The 21,766-nt window shown below is 38.3% G+C and overlaps 2 protein-coding genes and 1 long non-coding RNA gene across 7 annotated transcripts in view; 2 read left to right on the forward strand and 1 right to left on the reverse strand.

The window, feature by feature from the left end:
- Nucleotides 1-86: 86 nt before the first annotated feature.
- On the forward strand, nt 87-1,857 carry LOC138183696 (chymotrypsin-like protease CTRL-1). Its single transcript, XM_069121026.1, has 7 exons — nt 87-431; nt 525-733; nt 821-926; nt 985-1,145; nt 1,240-1,338; nt 1,415-1,587; nt 1,687-1,857. The coding sequence occupies exons 1-7, from the start codon at nt 160-162 to the stop codon at nt 1,789-1,791; spliced, it is 1,125 nt and encodes a 374-aa protein (XP_068977127.1). The 5' UTR covers nt 87-159; the 3' UTR covers nt 1,792-1,857.
- On the reverse strand, nt 1,581-3,438 carry lin-52 (DREAM core complex component lin-52). Of its 5 annotated transcripts, none has more exons than XM_069121045.1 (7): nt 3,309-3,438; nt 2,649-2,790; nt 2,433-2,491; nt 2,281-2,358; nt 2,101-2,193; nt 1,853-2,023; nt 1,581-1,776 (listed from the first exon to the last, which is right to left on the reverse strand). In XM_069121045.1, the coding sequence occupies exons 3-6, from the start codon at nt 2,470-2,472 to the stop codon at nt 1,890-1,892; spliced, it is 345 nt and encodes a 114-aa protein (XP_068977146.1). In that variant the 5' UTR covers nt 2,473-2,491; nt 2,649-2,790; nt 3,309-3,438; the 3' UTR covers nt 1,581-1,776; nt 1,853-1,889. The 5 variants fall into 5 exon arrangements, with proteins under 5 accessions (XP_068977146.1, XP_068977145.1, XP_068977143.1 ...); XM_069121044.1 differs by having other exon boundaries at nt 2,101-2,199; XM_069121042.1 differs by having other exon boundaries at nt 1,864-2,023; nt 2,101-2,358.
- Nucleotides 3,439-3,524: 86 nt separating this feature from the next.
- The window catches only part of LOC138183709 (uncharacterized), a 46,556-nt gene continuing 28,314 nt past the window's right edge, over nt 3,525-21,766 (forward strand). The window contains exon 1 of the long non-coding RNA XR_011174129.1: nt 3,525-3,602. This is a non-coding gene — a long non-coding RNA (uncharacterized LOC138183709). The remainder of the gene's footprint in view (nt 3,603-21,766) is intronic.

A 21,766-nucleotide genomic window follows, 5' to 3' on the forward strand; every position in this document is an offset into this window, starting at 1 on the left:
AAATGGTGGTGTGTGCAGGCGTGTGCGTGTGTATGTTTAACAACATCGCTTTAGAAACTTTATGCACAAGCATTTGTGCACCGTTTTTTGCATGACAATGAGACTTCCGCCGGAAGAACGAATAATACTTTGAACGTAATAAAATCTGTGTCGCATTGCATGTTACGAAATAGGATCTGCCAAACAGGACAGTCTGAAATATGTTTCAAACGGCGCCGGTTGATCAAAGAAAAGATGTTCCTTTCGTCAGTTTTTATCGTTCTTCTTTATTCTACTTGTACATTAAGTATCACCGATCAGGCACAACACATTTTCAGCGAAACGTATTCGATTAATTTGATTAATTGTCCGAACGATAAAAAGTGTACATTTGTCGAGCATTGTCCCGCTATTTTGAATTTAATGAATGACAATCTACTGCCGATTCATAGGTAAATCGGTGTAATGCTGCTTTATAGGAAATTGGAATATAAAGGAATCAATAAGAGAAATGATTTAAGCTTTTATTTTAAAAATTAACGTAGATTTCGACAAGCGATTTGTGGTTACGAGAACATAAAACCAAAAGTGTGCTGCGACGTGAATAGCAATATGGTGAACTCATTTTTTACCCAAAAGGATGGTACATCTTTTACGAGATCGAATCTAATTCCAGAATGTGGCAGGAGCTTCGTTCATGGTGATGTTAACTCTATAGGAATGTACCCTTTTGTTGCAAGAATTGGATTTAAAAGTAAGCCAAAAATGAGATATTTATTTATACAAATAGTAGATTTATTAATTAATAATAGGTAATTGATGTTTCACAATTTTGTCATAGGTAACACAGGGCAAATAAAGTATCCTTGTAACGGTGTAATTTTGAATCAGCGCATGATATTAACTACTGCCAGTTGTGCACTTGCAAAGTCTAGTATTTATCAATTGTGAGTACTCTCATCTTTTAAGGTAAAACTTCGAATAGATTTTTCGATATTTTAATAGGGATTCTGTGCTTGTTGGTGAGTTTAATACTGATACTGATCCTGATTGCAATACACAGAAAATTAATATATCGTACGTGATAAAACATCCCAACTATCGATCTGATACTTTTGCGAATAATATAGCGATGTTACGTTTAAAAGAATCAATACAATATACTGGTAATTATTAAAAGATTCTTCGATTCTTTGTATGAAAGATATACCGATGAATGTGAGTAAGATTTTTACCTTTGTTTCAATACTAAATAATTAGTAACGGCGCAGCCTGTGTGTCTTTTACCAAGAGATGGATATGTAAATGTAGGAATGGATTCTATTCTTGTTGGATGGGGTAAGCTAGCAAGCCAGAAAGGTAAAAAGATTACGTACAATTCAATTAAACACAGTGTATTTGTAAGGAAGTTACAAATATTGAAATTTTATCGAAGTGAACACTTGTAAGCAACAATTGCTGAAAATGAGGATTGTATCAACTGAAGAATGCATGAATTATTACAACCAAGGATCAACAGTCGAATTGTGCGCGATAGGGGATGAAGAGCCATGTTCAGGATACAATGGAAGTCCCCTTTTATTTAAATACGGCGATACATATTTCTTGGTAAAATTTTATATATTTAACATTTCATGAAATTTTACATTTGATTATTTACAATGAAATACATTTATAAAACTACAGTTATATTTATATCATTTTTAGTTAGGCATTTTATCGTATGGTTCCGACTGCAGCAAGATCAACAACTTCCCCTCAGTCTTCGTGAATATACAGAAATACACAACATGGATTCTAGAAAATTGTTGATTGTACATTAAGAGGTTAGTAGCTTATTTAATATTGTATATTTTAATAAAACATATATTACCACTTTCTTACATATAATTTCTTTGGTCAAAATTCTGTTATTTATGCTTGAAAATGTTTAAGTATTTTCCACGGGTCATTTCCTTCGCCTCTTCCAATCCCAATTGATACGCCATATCGTGTAACTTTTTCACTTCAGATATTAAACCACCCATTGATAAATTTCCGAGTTCTGAAATAAAAATCATCATATTTTCAGCATAATAAAAGATATTTTGTATGAAATTGTGTTTCTGGATGTAAACTTACGATGTAATTGATTTATATCATCAGGTGTGAGACCAGCGGCCCAAGATGACGGTTCTGTTTGAGGTGAATTTTGTGCTACGAATTCATTTACACCTGGAACTTCATTAATTGTTAATATATATATGATATATCGTAATTCTTGTCCAGAGTAAGCTATAAAATTGCATAGAATATACTTACTTTGCTCAGGCCATAGGTCAGGCGATGCTCTATCTAGTTTCTCTAAACTCATAAGGCTTTCTTCTACACAAATTAGATCTATAAATGAAAAATATGTGAATATTTAAGAAATTTATTGTTACTTTATTTAAGAGTATGTTAAATATATATACCTGATTGGTCCGTTGGATCTTCTGTAGTCATTATGTTCATTGGATCCGTGTTACCTAACCTTCATTCAAATTTAATATCCGAAACGAAAGTAAAAAAGCAAATATTTACAAAGATGTAGGAATGTAATTAATACAAAAAATATGAAAATTAGACAGTTTTCGTTACAATTATTATGAAATAAATACAACATGTACAATATATTATACAATATTTACACGTTATGTAGCTTGAAGAATTGGACCCTGTTTTGCCGCTTCTAATAATGGCTCCACCAATTGCGTTTCTTGTTGCGTTTTCCTTGATTTGTTGCGTTCTTGACGTTCAATATCACGTTCTACACCTAGTCGAAGCTGTTTTCTGTAAAAGTTATGAAAATATACATTATAAAATATTATTCCAAAAGCTAACGTGCCGCGAAATACAACTTCATCGTGTAACATGGATCGAATGCTCTAATCAAATTATTTACATTTATGGTATATGGATTAAATATATTTAAGTTGTACTTTTAATTCAGAAAATAAATAATTAGTCGAAACTCTTTATAACATAAAGATTGAACAGAATGATCGACGTTATTAACTTTAAATAGTTCGGTAACTTTTTATTTGAACTATGGTTTGAAATATTGACTTAAAAAAGACATTTGAAGAAACATATTTTCTGCTCTATCTATCGTCACAACACATGTAAAAAGGAAATAAAAGTATTTGTATTTTGTATTGTATAGTATATTTGCTGTTAATGTTTAACGATGAGTCCATGTTACACGATGGTAATTTTTTACCTAGAATACGTTGCTTACGCATAACCTAACAATATAAGAATACTTTGAATTACCTCTCAGCTTCTTGTTGATAATGTACATAACCTACCATCCATGCTGTCGTTGCACAACATAATGCAAAAGTAGTTTTCGCAGCAAATGACATAATATCCTTCTCACTATTTTTTTTTAATATACCTGTGCACTTTTACATCTATAAACGATTATATCGAAAGTATTTTTTGTTCACATGCGAGAATGCGATATATCGAATGTACGTAACGATTTATCTATTTCGATTCTCGAAAGTACGAACGGTAATTTTGTGAAAAATGCATAGTGCAAATTCTCTGTGAAAAATTATGATAATCAAGAATAACTTCGAAGCCGGATGCTGTAAAATGTAAGTAAGACGTTCTTTCAATATATTCTTTATTATTTTGTTATAATATTTGTTTTATAAGTTGTTATCGTTACATAAATGATGAAATAGGATTCGTTGTTTCTGAAATTGTATAATTTCGCCATTTTAACGTATCGAAATAAATTTCAAACATACGAAAAATTAAAACTTCCCTTTCAATTAATATCAATTGAAAGTAGAACGATTGTTATGTTTTTTTTATGAAATGTATAAAAAGATAATTTAATTTAAGGATTTATTATCGACAGGAAAGTCGATTGCTAGACAGGTACCTAATCTTGCCGCGAGAGATCACATCCAGTACGTCGTACGTCTCGAAACGATAAAATATTTATATTATATATAAAACTTATTGTTACAATAATTAATGATACGAAAGAAAGATGCAACGAAAACGGTTATATTAACAACAAGTGCTATAAATAATTCTTATCGATCGGTGATTTAATATTTATAAATTTTTATTCAAATTCCATCAAATCATCTAATTATACTTCTTCATAGAAAAGTCTTTTTAAACAAGAAAGTTATTTCAGACACTTACAACTATAATATCCATAATAGCATTCCAAAATGTTTCACATATACATAATATATAAAAAATTCTCTATGATACGTATTTAAATACTATCAGGAATCGCTGTGTTTCAAATGCCTATAAATTATAATACCCAAAACCATATCTGCTGTTTAGTTCAGATACTCGAATTTATCCAGAAAGTTATCAATACTATAAATTTCCATCAGAAATGGTTCAAGATCTGTACGAGAGTACATATATTCCATCTTTCTTGGTACATACTCTTGCTACTTGAGAAGGGACGATAATCCTCTCGTGACCACGCAACCATATGAAACGTAATTGGGACCTGAAGGAATCTGATGATGCGGAAGGGTGGAGACGACGACGTAACCGAGATATAGGGTCCGTTCTTATCTACAGAATACAGGCCACGTTTCTCTACCTCTCGACATTCCACATCTCGTAAGTTATATCACGAGTTCGGAAACACCGTAGGACACTGTATGATGAATCGACCTCGTTGCCCTTTTGTCCGCCCTTCAGATAAATTCCTTATGTCCCTTACACTTTGCTATTTGCATATTCGAAAATTGAATTATGCATCATTCTTGACGACGCAATTCTTTGAGAGTATTGATCATTGGTTATTGCTGCAGGATCGCACTTCTTTCATTCCTTTGGATCCGACATACTTCTCTATGGTTTTAAAGAATAATTTGTATAAAAATAATTTGCAGAATAGAAATCCTAAATGCTGTTATAGGTGTTTTAGGTTAACGTTGAATTAGGCTTGAAGCTAGTGTTGTTATACGTTGTTGTTAGTGTGTTTAGATGTTTAGGGCTCTCAGCCCCTTACACATAAAACGCAAAGCTCAAAATATTTGCTTAATTTCAATTCCAACTTCACTATCAACTCCTATGCTCGAATACCAGCAAACTGAAATTTATAACCTTTACAAAAATGCCGAATCACGGAACGAATATCAATTATTGAATATTGTATTACATCACACGTAGAAATGTTATCAATGTTACTTCTCTCTCTCTCTCTCTCTCTTTCTCGTGTCCAAATTTTAAATATCAAAGAAGATTAGAAAAAGAAGAGGTCGCCTAGGTGCAGCTAGCGTTCGTAGACTTCCTAAGAAGTTCTTCACCTTAGGAAGGGACGCGTGAGAGAACGGTTTAGGATATAATTATCGAATTCCGTTGGATGGCTGCTGGACACAGGGGCTCCGTGTATCCTTAGTGTGAACTTTACTGAACTTATATAATGCATGCGTAAGGAGAATGGACCACCCATGTAGAGAGGTCTCTCTCGACGCGGCCTCGAGTACCCTTAGGAGTCGCGCGCGGACCAAGTACTCCATCGGAACGAGTAGTCGCTTGGACAGCATACCGGGTAGAATATGACACCAGGTATGAGAACCAGCTTTTTCTAGCAGTCGAATAATATGCATCGTGCATGCTCGATGGATCCAGTGACGATTCGGTTTCCGAATGCCGGGTTTCAAGTCTTTTCTGCTTTGGAATACCTAAACATACAATTGAATATAATGAATTTGATGAATGATGATTTTGACTGATCGAGATTCGCAGAAAATTGCACTTTTCTTTAGTCTTCTTATCTGTTTTGATCGAAGACTCGTTTTACGTAACATTGGAATTTATTGCAATTTAATTTCATTTGCAAGGAAATGACAATTGAAGTTTTCTTATCAATATATTTGAAGTTCTTTAGATTCTAAACTATCGAATTAGTCAAGTGCAGTGAATTTGACGATGATTCTGGCCGTTTGGAATTTCTGGTAATTCTGTAATTTCCAAGTAGCAGTGTCCGAAGCTTTTCTTCTTTAGACTTCCTTTCAAAATGGATCAAATTAGTCCGTTGGTTTATATTTCTGGATACTCGAGAGATTTACATGGCGAAATGGAAATTTTAATTTCAATTGAAAAGGATGAAGATTATTGTGAATTCATCTTACGCTACAAAGAGTTATCAAATTTTAAAAATAACATATAAGCGATGTTAATGTTCGTTATTGGATAAGATTTGCAAAAGTTGAGACTAAAGTCTACAAAGTAGAAATTTTGTTGTAAGAATTCTTGCAATAAATACTGACAAGAATCAACAGGCATTTCAAGCGTCGACCTAAACAAGATAATCAAAGTGGCTAGAAACGAAGCAACTGGAACCTTGGTATTTTATATTTTAATATTTTATATTTTATATTATATATTTAAATCAAATGAAAGAATTCTCAGCTAAATTCTCAGTATTATTGGTTAGAAAAATCAAAGAGTTCATTTGATAGTTGGACGTTTATTTTATACGCCCAGGACACATAGTATATCAGATAAATCCGTAGAAAGCGCAGCGGAATGACGAGTCGTGATGCTGTTCCTTCGTGAAGAGCAGTAGAGGCCGAAGATTTCAGGTCAGTCCGTCTCGAGAGCATAATGCATCACAGTACGGGAAAGAGTTGTGTAAACGAACTTTCATGAACTTCCGAAAGTAGTCGCTTTTTTTCTCCTCCCTCCTTTCACCCCCTCCTGCTATACTCCTTTTGCTGTTGATGTTTTCGCTAAGCATTTCTGCACTCTTACCACGGTAGGCTCTGTCTGACCGAACATATTTTCAAAATTCTTCTTGTTCTTTAAGTCCGCCTGTTATCCCTCATTCGCCAACTTTAATTCTTCGATGACTTATGGTCAAGTTTCGTTGAAATTAGCCTCGAATTCTGTAATTCTATCCTTCGTAGTACCACTAGACACAAATTTCTATTAGGTCGTCCGACAAGTTTCTTTCGTTTTATAAGGAAATAATGGATGCACTATATTTTTCGTTTTATATTATTTTATCGAATTACGTACGATCCGTTTTGTTCTATCAAAATAAAGATCACAACGTTCGACAGATTAGGTTTCAAAAGACGGGTCTGTAAAAGAAAGATACTTTTCGGACAACCTGATACAATCTTAAAATTTTGTTTTTCGTCAACAGATTAGAAGTACCTATCTGTATGAAAATATTTTTCTGTCGCCAATTATATAATTTTGTAATTATTTTCTGCTGCTGGCGTCCGGATAGAATCAGTTAGAATCAGTAGAATCAGTAGAATCGGTCAGTGTTAGAATCTTGGTAGTGAGAATAATAAAGAACAACGATCTTGTTGAAAGTCACGTCGTTATTACGCGACATGCAGATTCGAGCGTGTGTCGATAATAAAAATAGGACTGGAAATTCTTCAAATTTTGTTTTTCGTCAACAGATTAGAAGTATCTATCTGTATGAAAATATTTTGCTGTCACCAATTATATAATTTTGTAATTATTTTCTGCTGCTGGCGTCCGGATAGTCTCGTCAGTGTTAGAATCTTGGTAGTGAGAATAATAAAGAACAACGATCTTGTTGAAAGTCACGTCGTTATTACGCGACATGCAGATTCGAGTGTGTGTCGATAAATAAAAATAGGACTGGAAATTCTTTAAACTGAGGCTGTGTGTGGTCCGCAAGAGGTGTTAATCGAGAGACTCGCTACTGTCTTGCTTCTAACCGGCCCTTCAATTAGTATACATCTTCTACCTTCTCTACACATGGTACAGGAACTCTCGTGGCCCGGCCGAATTCACTAACCTCTCTGTCTCGAATGAAAGAAAATAAAAAGACGAGAAAGAAGAAGCTGCTGTTCTTGGAATTGCGTCGTTCCTTCACAATTTCAATCGATTTTCTCCGTGGAAAGTGGTCAGCGTCGAACACTTTGATAGAAAGAATCGAATGTATAGAATAGAATTACATGTTTGCGGTGGAACTTTTATGTTCTTTGGATTTCGCTTCAAATTGCTAAGTATTTTAAAGGTAACAGTAATAATTCGATAGTGTTGCACCGACATAAAACGTAACGTTAGATTTCGTTCGAATTCACCGAGGATCAAAAGTAAATAGAAACAAAAGTAATAATTTGGTAACGTTGAGTGGCCAGTGTGAAACTGGATCTTATTTCAAGTCGAGAAAACTGAGTATTTTAAAGGTAAAAATAATTGTTGGATAGGATAGAATTTTTACGGGGTCGTGAAAAGAGCGTTCGAATCATCGAAATGAATTCTCTTTCTCGATTTATTTGACAAATTTCCTGTTCGATATGTGTTAGAGTATTGATTTCATAAATAGCGTCACTGTGCAAGGATTTTTATATTTCTCTGCATTTTTTTTTTTTTTCGTATTTAGGTGTCATCCAGAGTCGCATTCCAACAGCAACTTTGACATGAATATTCGATGAGCAATTTAAGTGAACACCGTTGACAATTGGCACTCATTGAACAAGTTGTACGCAGAAACGCGCGTACGTCGCTCATAAATATTAATTTACCGTCTTCTAGTCGATGTTCGTCGTGTGGCCGGAGACACGAGCTCGATCTTCTGCGTCTCGAAATTTTTCTTGGTAGAAAGGTTCAAAAGAGTTGGCGGAGAAGATCAAAGAATTAGACGAAACAATCCACAATTGCCTTGTGCTTGTTTCATTCCATTAGAAATGGATTATTAAACGGAGCCGATACAGCGTCGATTATTAAAGACGGTTATTCGCGTGCTTTGAGAAGCTGAAAGAATTGAAAATACGTATTTTTCGTATCTAAGATGCAACCGATCGCGTTATATTCTAAATCGACTATTCCGAATTACTTTATCACATCGTTGCAAACGGTACTCGAAAAAATCTGAAAAATCAGATATTACGGTGGAATGAAAAAGTCGACGAATAAAGGAAAGTCGTAAAAATATCGTTGGACGAAACCTCGCGCACGCACGCAACACACGAAAACCACTGAGCTCGATCGTAGAGGCGAACCTCTACGAAACACCGCGCCACTGAAACCGCTAAATTACCCAAATCTAACCCTTTCGCCGCCGAAACAATCGCTGTTTGATCCAGCTGCAACCGATCATCCCCTGGCAACTGAAACAGCCTCGAAAAGATCAGTGGAAAGAGCGTGCTCGAGTTGGTCTATCAACACGAATCCATGAGTCACAAAAGTCAGTCGCGGGCTAATATTTGACGGGGGTGTGCGGCTTTCCAAAGAAATTCCGAGGTGCAAAGCGAATCCAACGCAAACCGTTTGAATGAACTTGCCTTTTTGTTATACTTTACCACCTGTCGCGTGTGTGCGCAAGAGGGGCGGCGGCGCGAAGACGGGGATGCAAGAGAGAACGAACGCGAGAGACAGAGAATGACTGGAACGAGCAGAGGAAAGAGGGAAGAGGAGGAGGAGGCAGGGGGGAGGGAAGAAAGAAAGAAAGAAAGAGACACACGGAAAGCTGAGGGCTGGGTGAAAGGGTGAAGGAGGGGGCGAAAGAGAATGGGTAGAGGGTGAACGGAGGAACATGTGGTTCTATTTGTAAAAACAAAGTTTGCGCGGGACAAACACGGGCAGACAGTGGCGGGCCTAGTCGGCTTCCAGGTAAAAGCGCAACAAAGACTCGATTGCGTTCCGTTTCACTCGCTCTGATTCCTTTTTGCCTACGGTTCACGGTTGTCGTTCGTCCCGGACCCCGTGTACCCAACCCCCTTGTCCAAGTATGACGGCTGTTGACCGATCTTTGCGGTTCCAACGAGCCTTCTTTAATTAACCCTTCGATCTTGGAGCTGTTTCGCGATAGAAATGTCATGACGTACGAATTGTATGACGGTCGCGTGACACAGTTACGACGAGTCTATTTTTATCGATCAGCTGACTTTTCTGTCATTCGATGGTTGAAAAATAGTACTTTAACGTGAAATAGCTGGAAAAGGGAATATAACGATGAACTCAGAGATGCGAGCGTTTCGAAGATAAATGGCAAATAGACGAGAGATTTTTTCGTATTTATGGGAAATTTGAAAACACGAAATTGCGCAAAATGAACGTAATATAAAAATATACAGAGTCAGTGGATAAGTACTGTGTAAGATAGCTCGTTCTATCTATTGGTTTTATCGAACAACCTCTCAAATGAATTTCAATTATTCGATTATTCGAATCGATGCAATTTTATTTTCTAATGTCTTATATTCTTCTGCGTGTTAACATGATTTTGAGCTTTTTAAATAGTATCGTATTAGGTTGTCCGAAAAGTCTCTTTCGTTTTATAAGGAAATGATACACGCACGATGTTTTTTTGTTTTGTAATAGTTTATTGAATTATACACGAACATGATAATAGAAGTAGAACGAAATGGATCATATCTAATTCGATAAAATAATATAAAACAAAAATCGTTGTTCATCTATTATCACCTTATGAAACGAAAGAAACTTTTCGGACAATCTAATATATTTTCTGTAGCATTAGTGGATTCAGCTGGACGTTCCATACAACAAAATATTAGCCTATTTATTAAGAAATATTAGTTTGTCCGATATCCTAACTTCGATTTGCCAAAGTTAATGTATGACAGACGAAGAAAGACGCTTGTGTTTGCGTTATCTCAAGGAGGCGACAAAAGCATATCCCAAAAGCATATCCCATTTCGTTTAATCCCAAAATCAAATAAAAAGTATTTGTTGACGTAGAAGTGGCCGAGGATACGCTGAATTTTAAAATTGCTCTTCTGTAAAAGACGAGAAATGTGTCTTATCGTGTTCTTTACCCGTGACCTTCCTACGTACAGTATTGCGCCTACTGTGGACTTTTTTGGTGAATGTTTTATGACATCGATGGTAGACATGTTGATTGCAACCCGGGGGTTATTCCTGACTGCTGATGTTTGGAATTTATCGAAGTATTAAATTTTACGAATAAATAAAAGGTCAAAATATTTGGGAAATTTTTAATATTTTTATTGTACTACGGTAAAGGTGTAAAATACTAAATGCATCATAAGTCGCTTAATTATTTAATACATATATTTAATATAAATATATGTGCATAGATTGCTTTCAGTTTATTTTATGGATTATTTTAGCCATCCATTTTTATAAATTCAGTATGTATAAAAGATATATTATACATATTTTTTAACAAGGTTGTTGTAAACTGTCCAATGTATGTATATGCATGTTGAAATATTATCGTGTTGAAATAAGCGACAACTTTCTAGCGTTATGGACGAAACGTACAAAATTCAACCAAATTGGTGTATTAAAAAATGGGTTAAAAAATGGGTTAAAAAATTGAGTGAACTGCGCGATCTATCAAGAACAAGAGGGAATTAGTTACTTTTGGCTTAAAAAGAGTCCATAGTTTTTCATAATTTAATCAATTTTATTATTTTTTTATTCTATTCGTTTAAGTTGCATTAGATGATCTATGTTTCTTTTCGTAATACGATGTTCACTTATGAACAAATAGCACTTCTTCTTCTCTATCTAGTCTTTATTTGTTCTTGCATTCATATCGAAGTATTTTGAAGATGAATATCGGTAAATTTATTAATATCGCACTTGGCACATTACCGAAAGTATCGATTTATCGTTCTATATTCGCAGAAAGGCTAAATAAATAAGAAAAGAAATTCGTTTAAATTGCTATTAACTGATAATGTTCCCTTGAATGAACGCAGCGAAGTTTCCTAACGGATTAGGGCTGCCAGTACAAAGATGACTAAGGAACAACGTTGTTTGATGTGGACGTGTTGTCGAATGGCTCGTCAACAGCGGTGCAACGCGCCAGCTTTGTTGGTTTATATTCTAGGAGCAATAGTTTAAGGAAAATATTTGTCAACAGTTCGCTGATTGTTAGCTTAAACACTGAATATTCGACAGTGTTTATGATTGGCTAAGAATAGTTCAGAATTTCCGGTTAAAGATACCTTTTGCGATCGTTAAATGCATATTAATGTCTCCTATATATGTACGTGTAACTTGTACGTACGTTAACGCGTGTCTCACACGTCCTGTTCTTCATTTTCCTACACGAGCTTTGTATTACGCTCTGGCAAAGCAAACTTTTTAAGCTTCTCTCTATTCGTTCAACGTCGTTTTTAATCGGCGAAACCTCCTCTTTCTCCACGTTTCTTTTGATAAATTTCGTTTCTCGACTGGCTTCGGGAAAAAAGATTCTTAATAGCGTAATTCTCGGCAGATACTTGGATTTTGTCAAATCTATAAAATCTCGAAGAACCCTATCCGAACGTAGACGTCTGATCCGGAAGAGTAACGTAATTTGAACGAATCCTCGTTCCTCAACTTCTCAAACCACAACTTCTTCCATCTTCGAAATCATCGAAGAATCCGGCAGCTCCTACGAACCGTTCGTCTAGGCTACCTGTTCAAGGACGGACAGATTGATAGGCCGTTTTGACGCGAGAATGAGAAAACGGAAGAGAAAAGAACGTGAACGAGAAGAGGTGCAGGCACGGAGGATGCGAACGCGGAGATGGTGGTAGTGGCGGTTGACGGTGGTCGACGGTGGTTGACAGTGGTGGTGTATGCCGCGACAAATATTTACCTGTCAACACAGAGAGGCTCGCACTACCATCCCGTTCCATCCCTTCGCCGCAAACGACATGCATATCCAAGCGAACGTTTGATGGCTGGACTGGAGAGTTGGGGACGAAGGGAGCAGAGGAGAGAGATGCGACGTCGCGAACGGAGCCAAACGAATCATAAAAGAGGCCGATTGAGAGACAAAGCGGAATAGAGAGGAAAGGCAATGACACGCGATAAGAACCGAGAACTTGATTTTCACGCGAGCCTCGGCTTTACCATCGGTGGAACGCGAGTTTTCGGCCGATTATATGGTGTTTCAGGAAAGGCTTTAAAGGAGGTACGCAACCACGAAGACCTATCCTGAAGGGTACATCTGACATTTTCTTTCGCCTACGAGTATTGAAGGTGAAGGATGAAGGTTTTCGTGGAGAACTTTAAGCTGCGCCTTTACTCTGTGTTCGTCTCTTTCTGTCACATGAATTTAGAAAATGACGCAGCGGTACAACATTATCCGATTGCATATCCAGGGGAACATTATTCGCTTTATTAAACAACGGCAAATGTGACTAGAACGTAGAAAGTAAAAAATTTGTGCGCGGACTTGAACAAAAATATCTGCGATAGATCTAGTCTAAGAAGAATATTTATTAAGAGCTAATAATAAATTAATAAGATAATAATAATGTAAAGATCTTAGAAGGACGTTAAATCAAATCAAAGGACTAATCGCATCTATCGAAGAATTGATTCTATTGTACATTCTGTTCTCAGGTCGAATCAAAAATTTATTTCAGTTTTATCAGCAAAGAAATGTTAAAACTTTCTAAAATGAGTCGATCTCCTGACCAGTTGGAAATGTTAGGAACTTGTGGGAATTGATTTAACTTGGCGATCATGGGTCACGCGAGAGGTTCAATTTTATTTCCAACTTAAATTCGAAGTTCTCGAATTCGGTTGCAAGAAACTCGTGTAGAATTTGCAATTACAAATTTTCCGGTTACGTGTATCCGGCAGTTTATTCAAAAATATTTCATAAGTGTATGTAGAAGCACAGCAGTTACCGAGTTAACTGGGAGTTGATGTTCTACGCTCTTTGTTCAACGAAAGACAGGCCAATGTTGTAGATTAATTTGGACAAGCCACCGAAAATGTAACCGCGTTTACGTGCAAGGGGCTAATAAATTAAAAAGCTCGGTTCCTGGCTCCCTTCGCTGTAATTTTTCCCGTCCGGCGCGTTATGTAATTTTAACGCACCAAAGACGAACAAAATTGGCAACTTAAAAATCAATACCGCCTTCAAAACTTCTTCATGTAGTACGGCTTTACAGTCGATATCATTCGACGTTACACTTTATCAACGACCAAATTAATTAGGAACCACGAACTAAAGATAAGCAGAAATTCTGCAAGAAACCTTGCTGTGCAACAAAATTAATTACATCTCCCTTTACACGCTCCACCCGATTATAAATCCCAGAATTTTCCAATGTTCCTTTCTGGACAGATGCAAGTTTTGCAAGAAACTTTGCTCTACGCGCAATATTACGATCGAATAGAATATCCGACCATAAATTCCAGAGTTTTCAAATTTTCAAGTATCCAAAATTGTTCGAACTGCAGATAAAATTATACCTTGCGTCTGAACTATAAAACAAACGAACAAATTTCTCCATCCCTTCCGAACTCTGAAACCTTCAAAATATCTTAAATCTCAATCCTCCCACAAACGCTTCATCAAATCCGCACTACAATCCTCAACATGCCTCCTATCCTTTTTAAAAATATGAAAACATTCCACGAATCGATATAATCGAACGAATATCCCTCCCTCCACATCGTCGTTCGCGAAACCACCCTGTAACCGTGCGATGCTTGCTTAAAGGCCGCTTTCAGCCGGCTGTTAAGCGAACGGAGCCTAATCGAACAATTTTTCCGGCGCATTTCGAGTTTGTTGCGGATCGTGGGTACACAGAAGCAAAGCGGATCGCGGCCGAGATTCGGTTACTCGAGAGCGATGCAAAAGGGGGTGGCAAGGGGATGGAGGAAACACGGTGGAGGAAACGATGGCCACCTACGATCCCTCGCTCGTTCGTTCATTCACTTATTCACTCTCCTCCCGTTTCTATTCTCTCCTCTCTGTGTGCTTTTAATTTACCGGGCGGCAGGCAAATGTTTGCGCCACTCCCCCTCGATCGTACGACCATCTCTTTCTCTCTTTCCACCGTATTCCATCGCCGCCTCCTCCTCCTCCTCCGCCGCCGCCTCTTCGTCGATTTTCCTCCACCTTTTGCCTCCTACGCCGTTTCCTGTTCGCCCTGTCTCGCTTTCTCCGCGATCGTTCTCGTGTACAGCCCCTTGGCGAGCCACCCTCCGCTCGCTCCTCGAATATATTGACCGACTCTGACCATTCTGATGCTCGCGGGGGTGGTTCAACGTCGATGGTAATCTAGGTAATACGGCGAGGTCACTTATCGAGGAATCGCTCGCGGTGCCGCTTTGAAAAAAGCGCAAACCGATGGCGGGACGCGGCGAGGGGGTTGGTCAGAGGTTTCGTTCGGTTCGTGCATCCTCTTGTAGCTATGAATATACGTGTATCGTGTAGTGGACAGTCGAATTCGCGTGCTTTCAAAAGCGCTTTGGTTTTCGTCCGTTTTTTATCCACTTTTCCCTTTTTTCGTTTCGTTCCCTCGTGGAGGGAACTTTGGCAGAGCTTTAGTTCAGGGGTGGGAATCGGTTGATAGGGTAAATTGATAGGGTTTTCGACATAGGTGATGGTACTAGGAGAGTACATTTTTCAAAGAGGAAGGTTTTCTTTCCTTTTTTATTTTGTGTATCCCTTTTCTGTTTTAATCGCCAAGCTTTCTGAAAGTTCATTGGCAAACTTTTTAAATTTTTGGAATAAGGAAACGAGATAGCTGATGCTACTAGAATAGCGCTTTCTCAAGAAGACGAGTTTTATCTCTTTTTTCATTTTTCTTTAATACCCTTCTCTATCGAAAACCTGTTTGGCAGTTAATTACGTCTTTTATACGTTTTAGAATGGTTGACGAAACAAACGATGTTATTGGAACGATACTTACTTTCTCGAAAGACTATAGTTTCAGTTCTTTTATTTTCCTTCTCCTATCCCTTTTCTATCTCGATGCGAATCGAAAGATTCGTAATATCAATGATCGTTTATCGATTCGATCGTTTCGGATGACCTTGCCAATCTTTTGGCAATAGAAACGCAGTAAAGCAGTAGTTGCGATTAATTTTTCCTTTCCTTTTTGTAATCGGCAATTTTGTAATTCGAATCGTACAGGTTCTATACGACAATGTTTATTGGGGTTCTTTAAGGGCAGCAAGCGGCCGATCGGCGCGCCACTTAATGTATTTGAAGAGCACCGCATAAAGGTAGATTTGCAGAAGTTAGGCGAAATTTTATTGGGCCGGTAGCCGAGGAATAATATTGACAGGGGAGACGTAGAAACGAAATTGAGTCAACATCGGGTAATGGGAGAGTAATGCAATCTTGGGAATAAGAAAAAAAAATGAGACTGTGTATTACACTGAAGTGGGGGTTATATAGATTATAAAATCGATTGCGAGTCAATAAATGGAATCCCGTAGGCGAAACGAAATTACTAATTTCTTAATATTACAAACGCTGGTATCCGATAGATTGATAACGAGATGAGAAATATATTAACATATTACCTACAACGCTCTGTTTCTCCATTAGAAGAAATTCTTTCGTTCTTAATGTGATATCGGTTCTTTCATATCCTGCAGTTTTTCTTTCTGCAAGTACAGACATTGTCCTTTTTGAGATTCGTTTCTCGTAACAGTCGTAACGCAGATAAATTACCGTTTACTGCTAAAACTGCAAATTGGAAAGCTGCAGAAAATTTCCAATTTTAACACGAACATCGAAATTCTAATAAACAAAGTGTAACAATCGTCAGAAAGAAATTAAAGCGATTGTTGAGTATTCGTAAAAGCTGGAACACGATGCTTATTTCCGAACATCCAATTCTCACCAGCCACTTTCCTCCAACAACCCCCTCGAACTTCCCCTGTCGACTACCAAGTATACCGACCAACCACCACCCTCCGGCGAGCTTACTTTCTTGTCCAATCTAAATTCCAATAATCGTCCACCTTTGGCCGGGAAGCCGTGTTTCGGCGCGCGATAAAACGACGATGGCCGTCGGAACGGAACGGTATCGGCGCGAGGCGGATTTCGGTTAAGGCGCGTGTGCGCGCGTTTCACTTGTGGCTTTTAATAAATGGTATAAAAACGAGATCAAATATTTAACCGGGAAATATTTGAGCGAGTGCCTATTATTACAGGGTAGTCGCGTAGCATAGATATCTGGCCGCAACCCCATGGTACCCCGCGCCATTCCGTTTATGCCTGGCAAATATACCTAGTTGTTCGTTAGATATATGTAGGAAAGAGAACAGAGGAGATACAGGGTATCTGTGTGTCGATTTAAAGCGACACCAGCAGAGTGCCTCTCCACTTTTCGCCCGCTCCCTGTTTTATTTCCTTTCTTTCTCTCTTTCCCCTCTCTTTTTTAATTTAAACATCCTTGCTCGATCGCTTGCCCGCTCACGTCCAAGTGTTCTGGCTAATTATCGCGATTCTCGGATATTACATTGAATAATACATGGGAAATTTCGGACTGTCTTCGACGTTTTCTCGGCATGTTCCCTGAAAAATTTGTTGCAAATGTAGGCTACGAGATTTCGAGGATTTGGTTTGGAATTTTTATTCGTTCGTTAATTGCATGGAAATACGCACTTATTGTATGTTAGGATAGTTGGTAAATAGTCTTTCTTGAGTGACTAGGTTTTCCTTCGTTGTCTTTTAGCTTCGATAGAGAAGTCAATTATTATGTTACATGTGTATATATTGCATTAGGTTTTTCGGAAAGTGTCTTTCTTTCGCAAACGTGTTTTTCACAATAATGCATCTTTATATGAACGTGAAACCAAGTCTGTGAAATGTCACGGTGTTTATCTCAACAGAACAAAATGGATCGTACAATAATACAAAACAAAAGATAAAAAAAGTTGCGTGTCTATTATTTCCTCATAAAACGAAAGAAACTTTTCGGACAACCTAATACTAGTAGAGATAGGAATGTGCTTTCTCACGATCTATGGTGGTATCTTTGTGCACGATAAAAATAAGATCGATTATATAAAAATTGTCTTTAGGATATTATAGAACGATTCCATTGACCGCGATGATTATTTCATTGGATTTCGTCGAATTCCGGTATCCAAAATTCATAATTTCCAAAAGCAAAAACTTTTACTTTTACAAAATTACTTTTGGTAGATTTTTGGACGCATCCTATTTGTCTTTAACGCGTTCGTTAATTATTCGTGGACAACGGTCGTTACACGTGGTCGGACGATCTTCGTGTTCCTCGCGTCGTGCTGTTTCCGGTCACGTGGCGACGCACTACAAAACGAGAGGGTCAAACGAGTGGCCAGCGTTTATCGAAGGTAGCCGCGTGCGGAAGACGCGTAATTACACGACACCTTACGTTCTACCGTACACTATTTGCATCAAATTTTCTTCGAACGTGCAAACATGTCCCTGGCCGATAATTACAGCCCATAAATGGACTGTTTATTCGATTGTGCGTGAGGTCCGCGATGGAATCCTTCCACCTTCCCACGAAATGGACGACGTGTTCGTCGCCTCCACTTCGTTCGATAAACTCCAGCAGTAGGCAAAAACGGTAGTTGTTCTTAGATTTAGAACAACACGTATAAACCATTGATCTCTCGATGTAGCAATACAAAATGAATCAAATGAACCGAAGCAGATATAATCTTCAAATCTGATTACGAAAAACTATTTTTCGTAATTTAATTAACTAATCGTAATTAACTATTTTCCTTACATTTATTTAAATAAAATTCGATGTTTCCCGACAATTCCTAAAGATGAGGCAACAAAGAGTACGTGGGAGTTATCAATTCGTCGTCAGATCCACGTAGGCTGCCATGGTTTGCCGAAACTCGACTAGGGCCGCGCCATAAAGGCGCGTTATTCGTGGTGAGCGCGTCAGTGTGTAAATCACGTCTCTGAAAGTCGGGTTTATTAGCGACGAGGCGACGACCGGCGATGTTTGCCTGGCAATAGAACAGGCCGGAAAGAAGAGAGGATCACGGAGATCCTCGAGATCCTCTGTCGAAACGCTCGTGCGTATCGCCCTCCAATAACTGTCGCCTTTGTGTGCACGCCGAAATTATGTTCCAATAAAGGTTTTACGGGGCCGGGTAATACACCGTGTCTCGTTAATTGCACCCGATACCGAGCAACATGGTGGTGATGGTGTTGGAGCCAAAGATGCTCGTTCTTATCGTTCAACTTCAATAACTCCATCCACTTCTTAAAGAACAATGAAACTTATTTATACGTAATATACCTAGATGCTGATTAAAAATTTGTTATTATTTGTTATTATTGTCGTTGTAGTATTTTGCGCTGTTTTATGCACGCGTGAACGTATTTGAGGATATATCAATTGCGGAATTAAGTATTTATTTTTCATATAATCGTTGTAATGAAATTGAACAATTTCTGGAATAGGAATTAAAAGGCAGATGCGCATTAGTACACTGAAACAGGATAATTTCTCCTATCGTACGCATATAATGGAACGGATTAACGTTACTTCGTCCTGATCGAGATATCGTGGAGGATTTTTTGTTTCAACTGCAACCATCTTATAGCCCATTGTGCCCGGATTTCTATTTACTCGAAGAGAATCGCTATTTCTACGATATCCTGTGTACCGGCAAATATTTTTCTGTCAACATTAGCGCTCAAGAGAGCTCCCCGTTGTCATCGAGCGATATCTAAAGCTATTTCGATGTCCTTAAGACTTTCAATTTCCTTCAAGTACCTTCTTCCATCAAAAAGGAGGAAAAAAAATAATAATAATAAAATAGGACAAAAATTTTCGATTAAATATTGCTACATACGTATCATACTTATGGCTAGGAGCATAGTGACTTGAGTCAGCCCACCGCTGGGTTTCTTATATTAAAAATATCAGTACATCTCTTTCAAGTTATAAAAACGTATCGTGCTAATTACAACTCGCTATTGTATAACTTTCACCAGTACGATCAATCCAACGATAAATTGTGCCAATCGCCGAATCGTTTAAAGGAAAAAGTACAAAGTAGAAACGGAAAGGAGGGGGATACTAATTCCACGTATCGCCACGAGGCGGAATTACTTTTTGACGAATTTAATTTCAAGCTTAATTAATCGTGACGACCGGACGGGCAGCGCGCGCACGGGGATCCCAAAGACGCTCCAATTAACTTTAAATTCCCGGCTTGCCTCGTAATTTCTCCGCCGTGTGGCTCGACACAACCCCACTCCTCTTCCGAACCCCTTCCCATCGCTTCTCGGATGGACGAACGTAGAAAACAGAGGCTCTTGAAAAACCCTGGAAAATTCTGCGATACTCCGTTCGAGGGGGAAAAAACCTGCTCTGCGAGGAAGAAAGAAAGAGCCAGAGAATAAGGAACGAGAAGCGGAAGGAGAAGGAGGAAACGACGGAAGATCCGGTCTTTGAACTTCGTCTAGCGGAAGGCGGATGATTGTACGCTGTCTTTGAAGCTGGTTAAACTCTCTCTTTCTCTCTCTCTCGAGAAGGGCGAGACAGAGGAGGACAGAGAAACGGAGGATGGAACGAGAAAGGGGTGGAAAGAGCCGCGAGTGAACGAACAGTAAAGCCACCCTTTGAGACGAACCGGTTAGAAGATGAATTCGAACGCTGGCTGAGAGAGGGTTCCAAGGGGCAGAGAGGGTGGTTACAAACACGGAGATGGTAAAAGTTTATTAATTAGCTAGAATTAAGCGTGGCCATGGCTGGCGTTCCGGGCCGAAGTTCCTCGCAGGAAGTGGAAACTGAAGGAAGAAAACGGAAGGAGGAGGTGCGCAACTTTTATCCTGCTGGTTCTCGTTGTCCTGCCATCGTGGCGATTCGCATCCCCTTCGACCGGCTAATCGACCATTCCACCGTAATTCGACGTTATTTTTAAGGTGTAATTGAATATTGCAGTAATAGAAGGCAGAAGGGTGATAAGATGGTTGATTCTTTATTAACGCTGATTCGATTTGGTCGAGGGTGAAGGTTTCAGTGGTTTATCGGTTTAATTGCGGGGAATTCGAGGGGATGAACTTTATGTTGAGAATAGAAACACTTGAAAGGTGTTGGGGATGGTTTGTAAGCAAACTCATTTTTACAGTGAAAGCGCCTTTACAATAAAATAAATTAGGGGGAGATTGAGTGGTAAATAATATTTCGCAATAATTGACTTCACCGAGCATTAGTCTTTTATTTTCGTTTTAACTATTCGTAAAACACATTGTTTAGGTGAAGTTTCTAGTAACACAAAAAAACCAAGACTATCGTCCAATAACAGATTTAAGCTCGTTAATAGAAGCATGCTTCTCAAACGATTAAATTTTACTTTCATGGATTTTCATAGAGTGCATAGCTTTTCGATGTAACGTTAACGAAGATATATCTAGATGTGGCATCGCAATGACATTTAAAAAAAATTTTAAAAATCCAACATTTTTCACTCCTCGTCATTCCTACGATCGACCAACAAGCTTCAAACTTTCCTTAAAACTAAAAATCCAAGAACAAGTTTATTTCCAAAACTGGCCACGTCCGTTGTCTCCATGTATTCCGTTTAACCCCCGTTTGATCACATCCCCCGAGCCCGTAAGTGCAGCGTAATTCGTCGTACCAAGTAGGCGAGGCATGAGAATCGTTTGGTCGCACGGAGGTACCGCTTATTCATATTTAATTCGCTCGACTCGTCAGTTGTACGTCAAGGGGTTGTCGCGAGCGTGAATCGTAGGGGTTGGTTCAGCCAGCGGGCAAACGTGACCCATTATGCCGCGTTTCCGGCCGACTTGCTCTCATTGCCCGCTCATCATCGTCGATAATTCTCGTAAACTGCGCGTCCGGCCCCTCGTAATATTGTCCTACGCCGATATTTTAACGAGGTCGACCCATCAAGTCATAATTCCAGCCCAAGTGTCCGTGTTTATGATAGTAATTTTGTTAACGAAGTTGTGCAACGATGCTACCTAATGATTCTCTAACGTTTTGGAAAAGGTGTCGTTAAAGGGTAATTTGGTACGTTTGAAGCTATTAGTGGGTAGATTGCACAAGGG

This window comes from Bombus flavifrons, chromosome 9, assembly GCF_040668555.2.
Source record: "Bombus flavifrons isolate JBK064 chromosome 9, iyBomFlav1_principal, whole genome shotgun sequence".
Lineage (NCBI taxonomy): Eukaryota > Metazoa > Arthropoda > Insecta > Hymenoptera > Apidae > Bombus > Bombus flavifrons.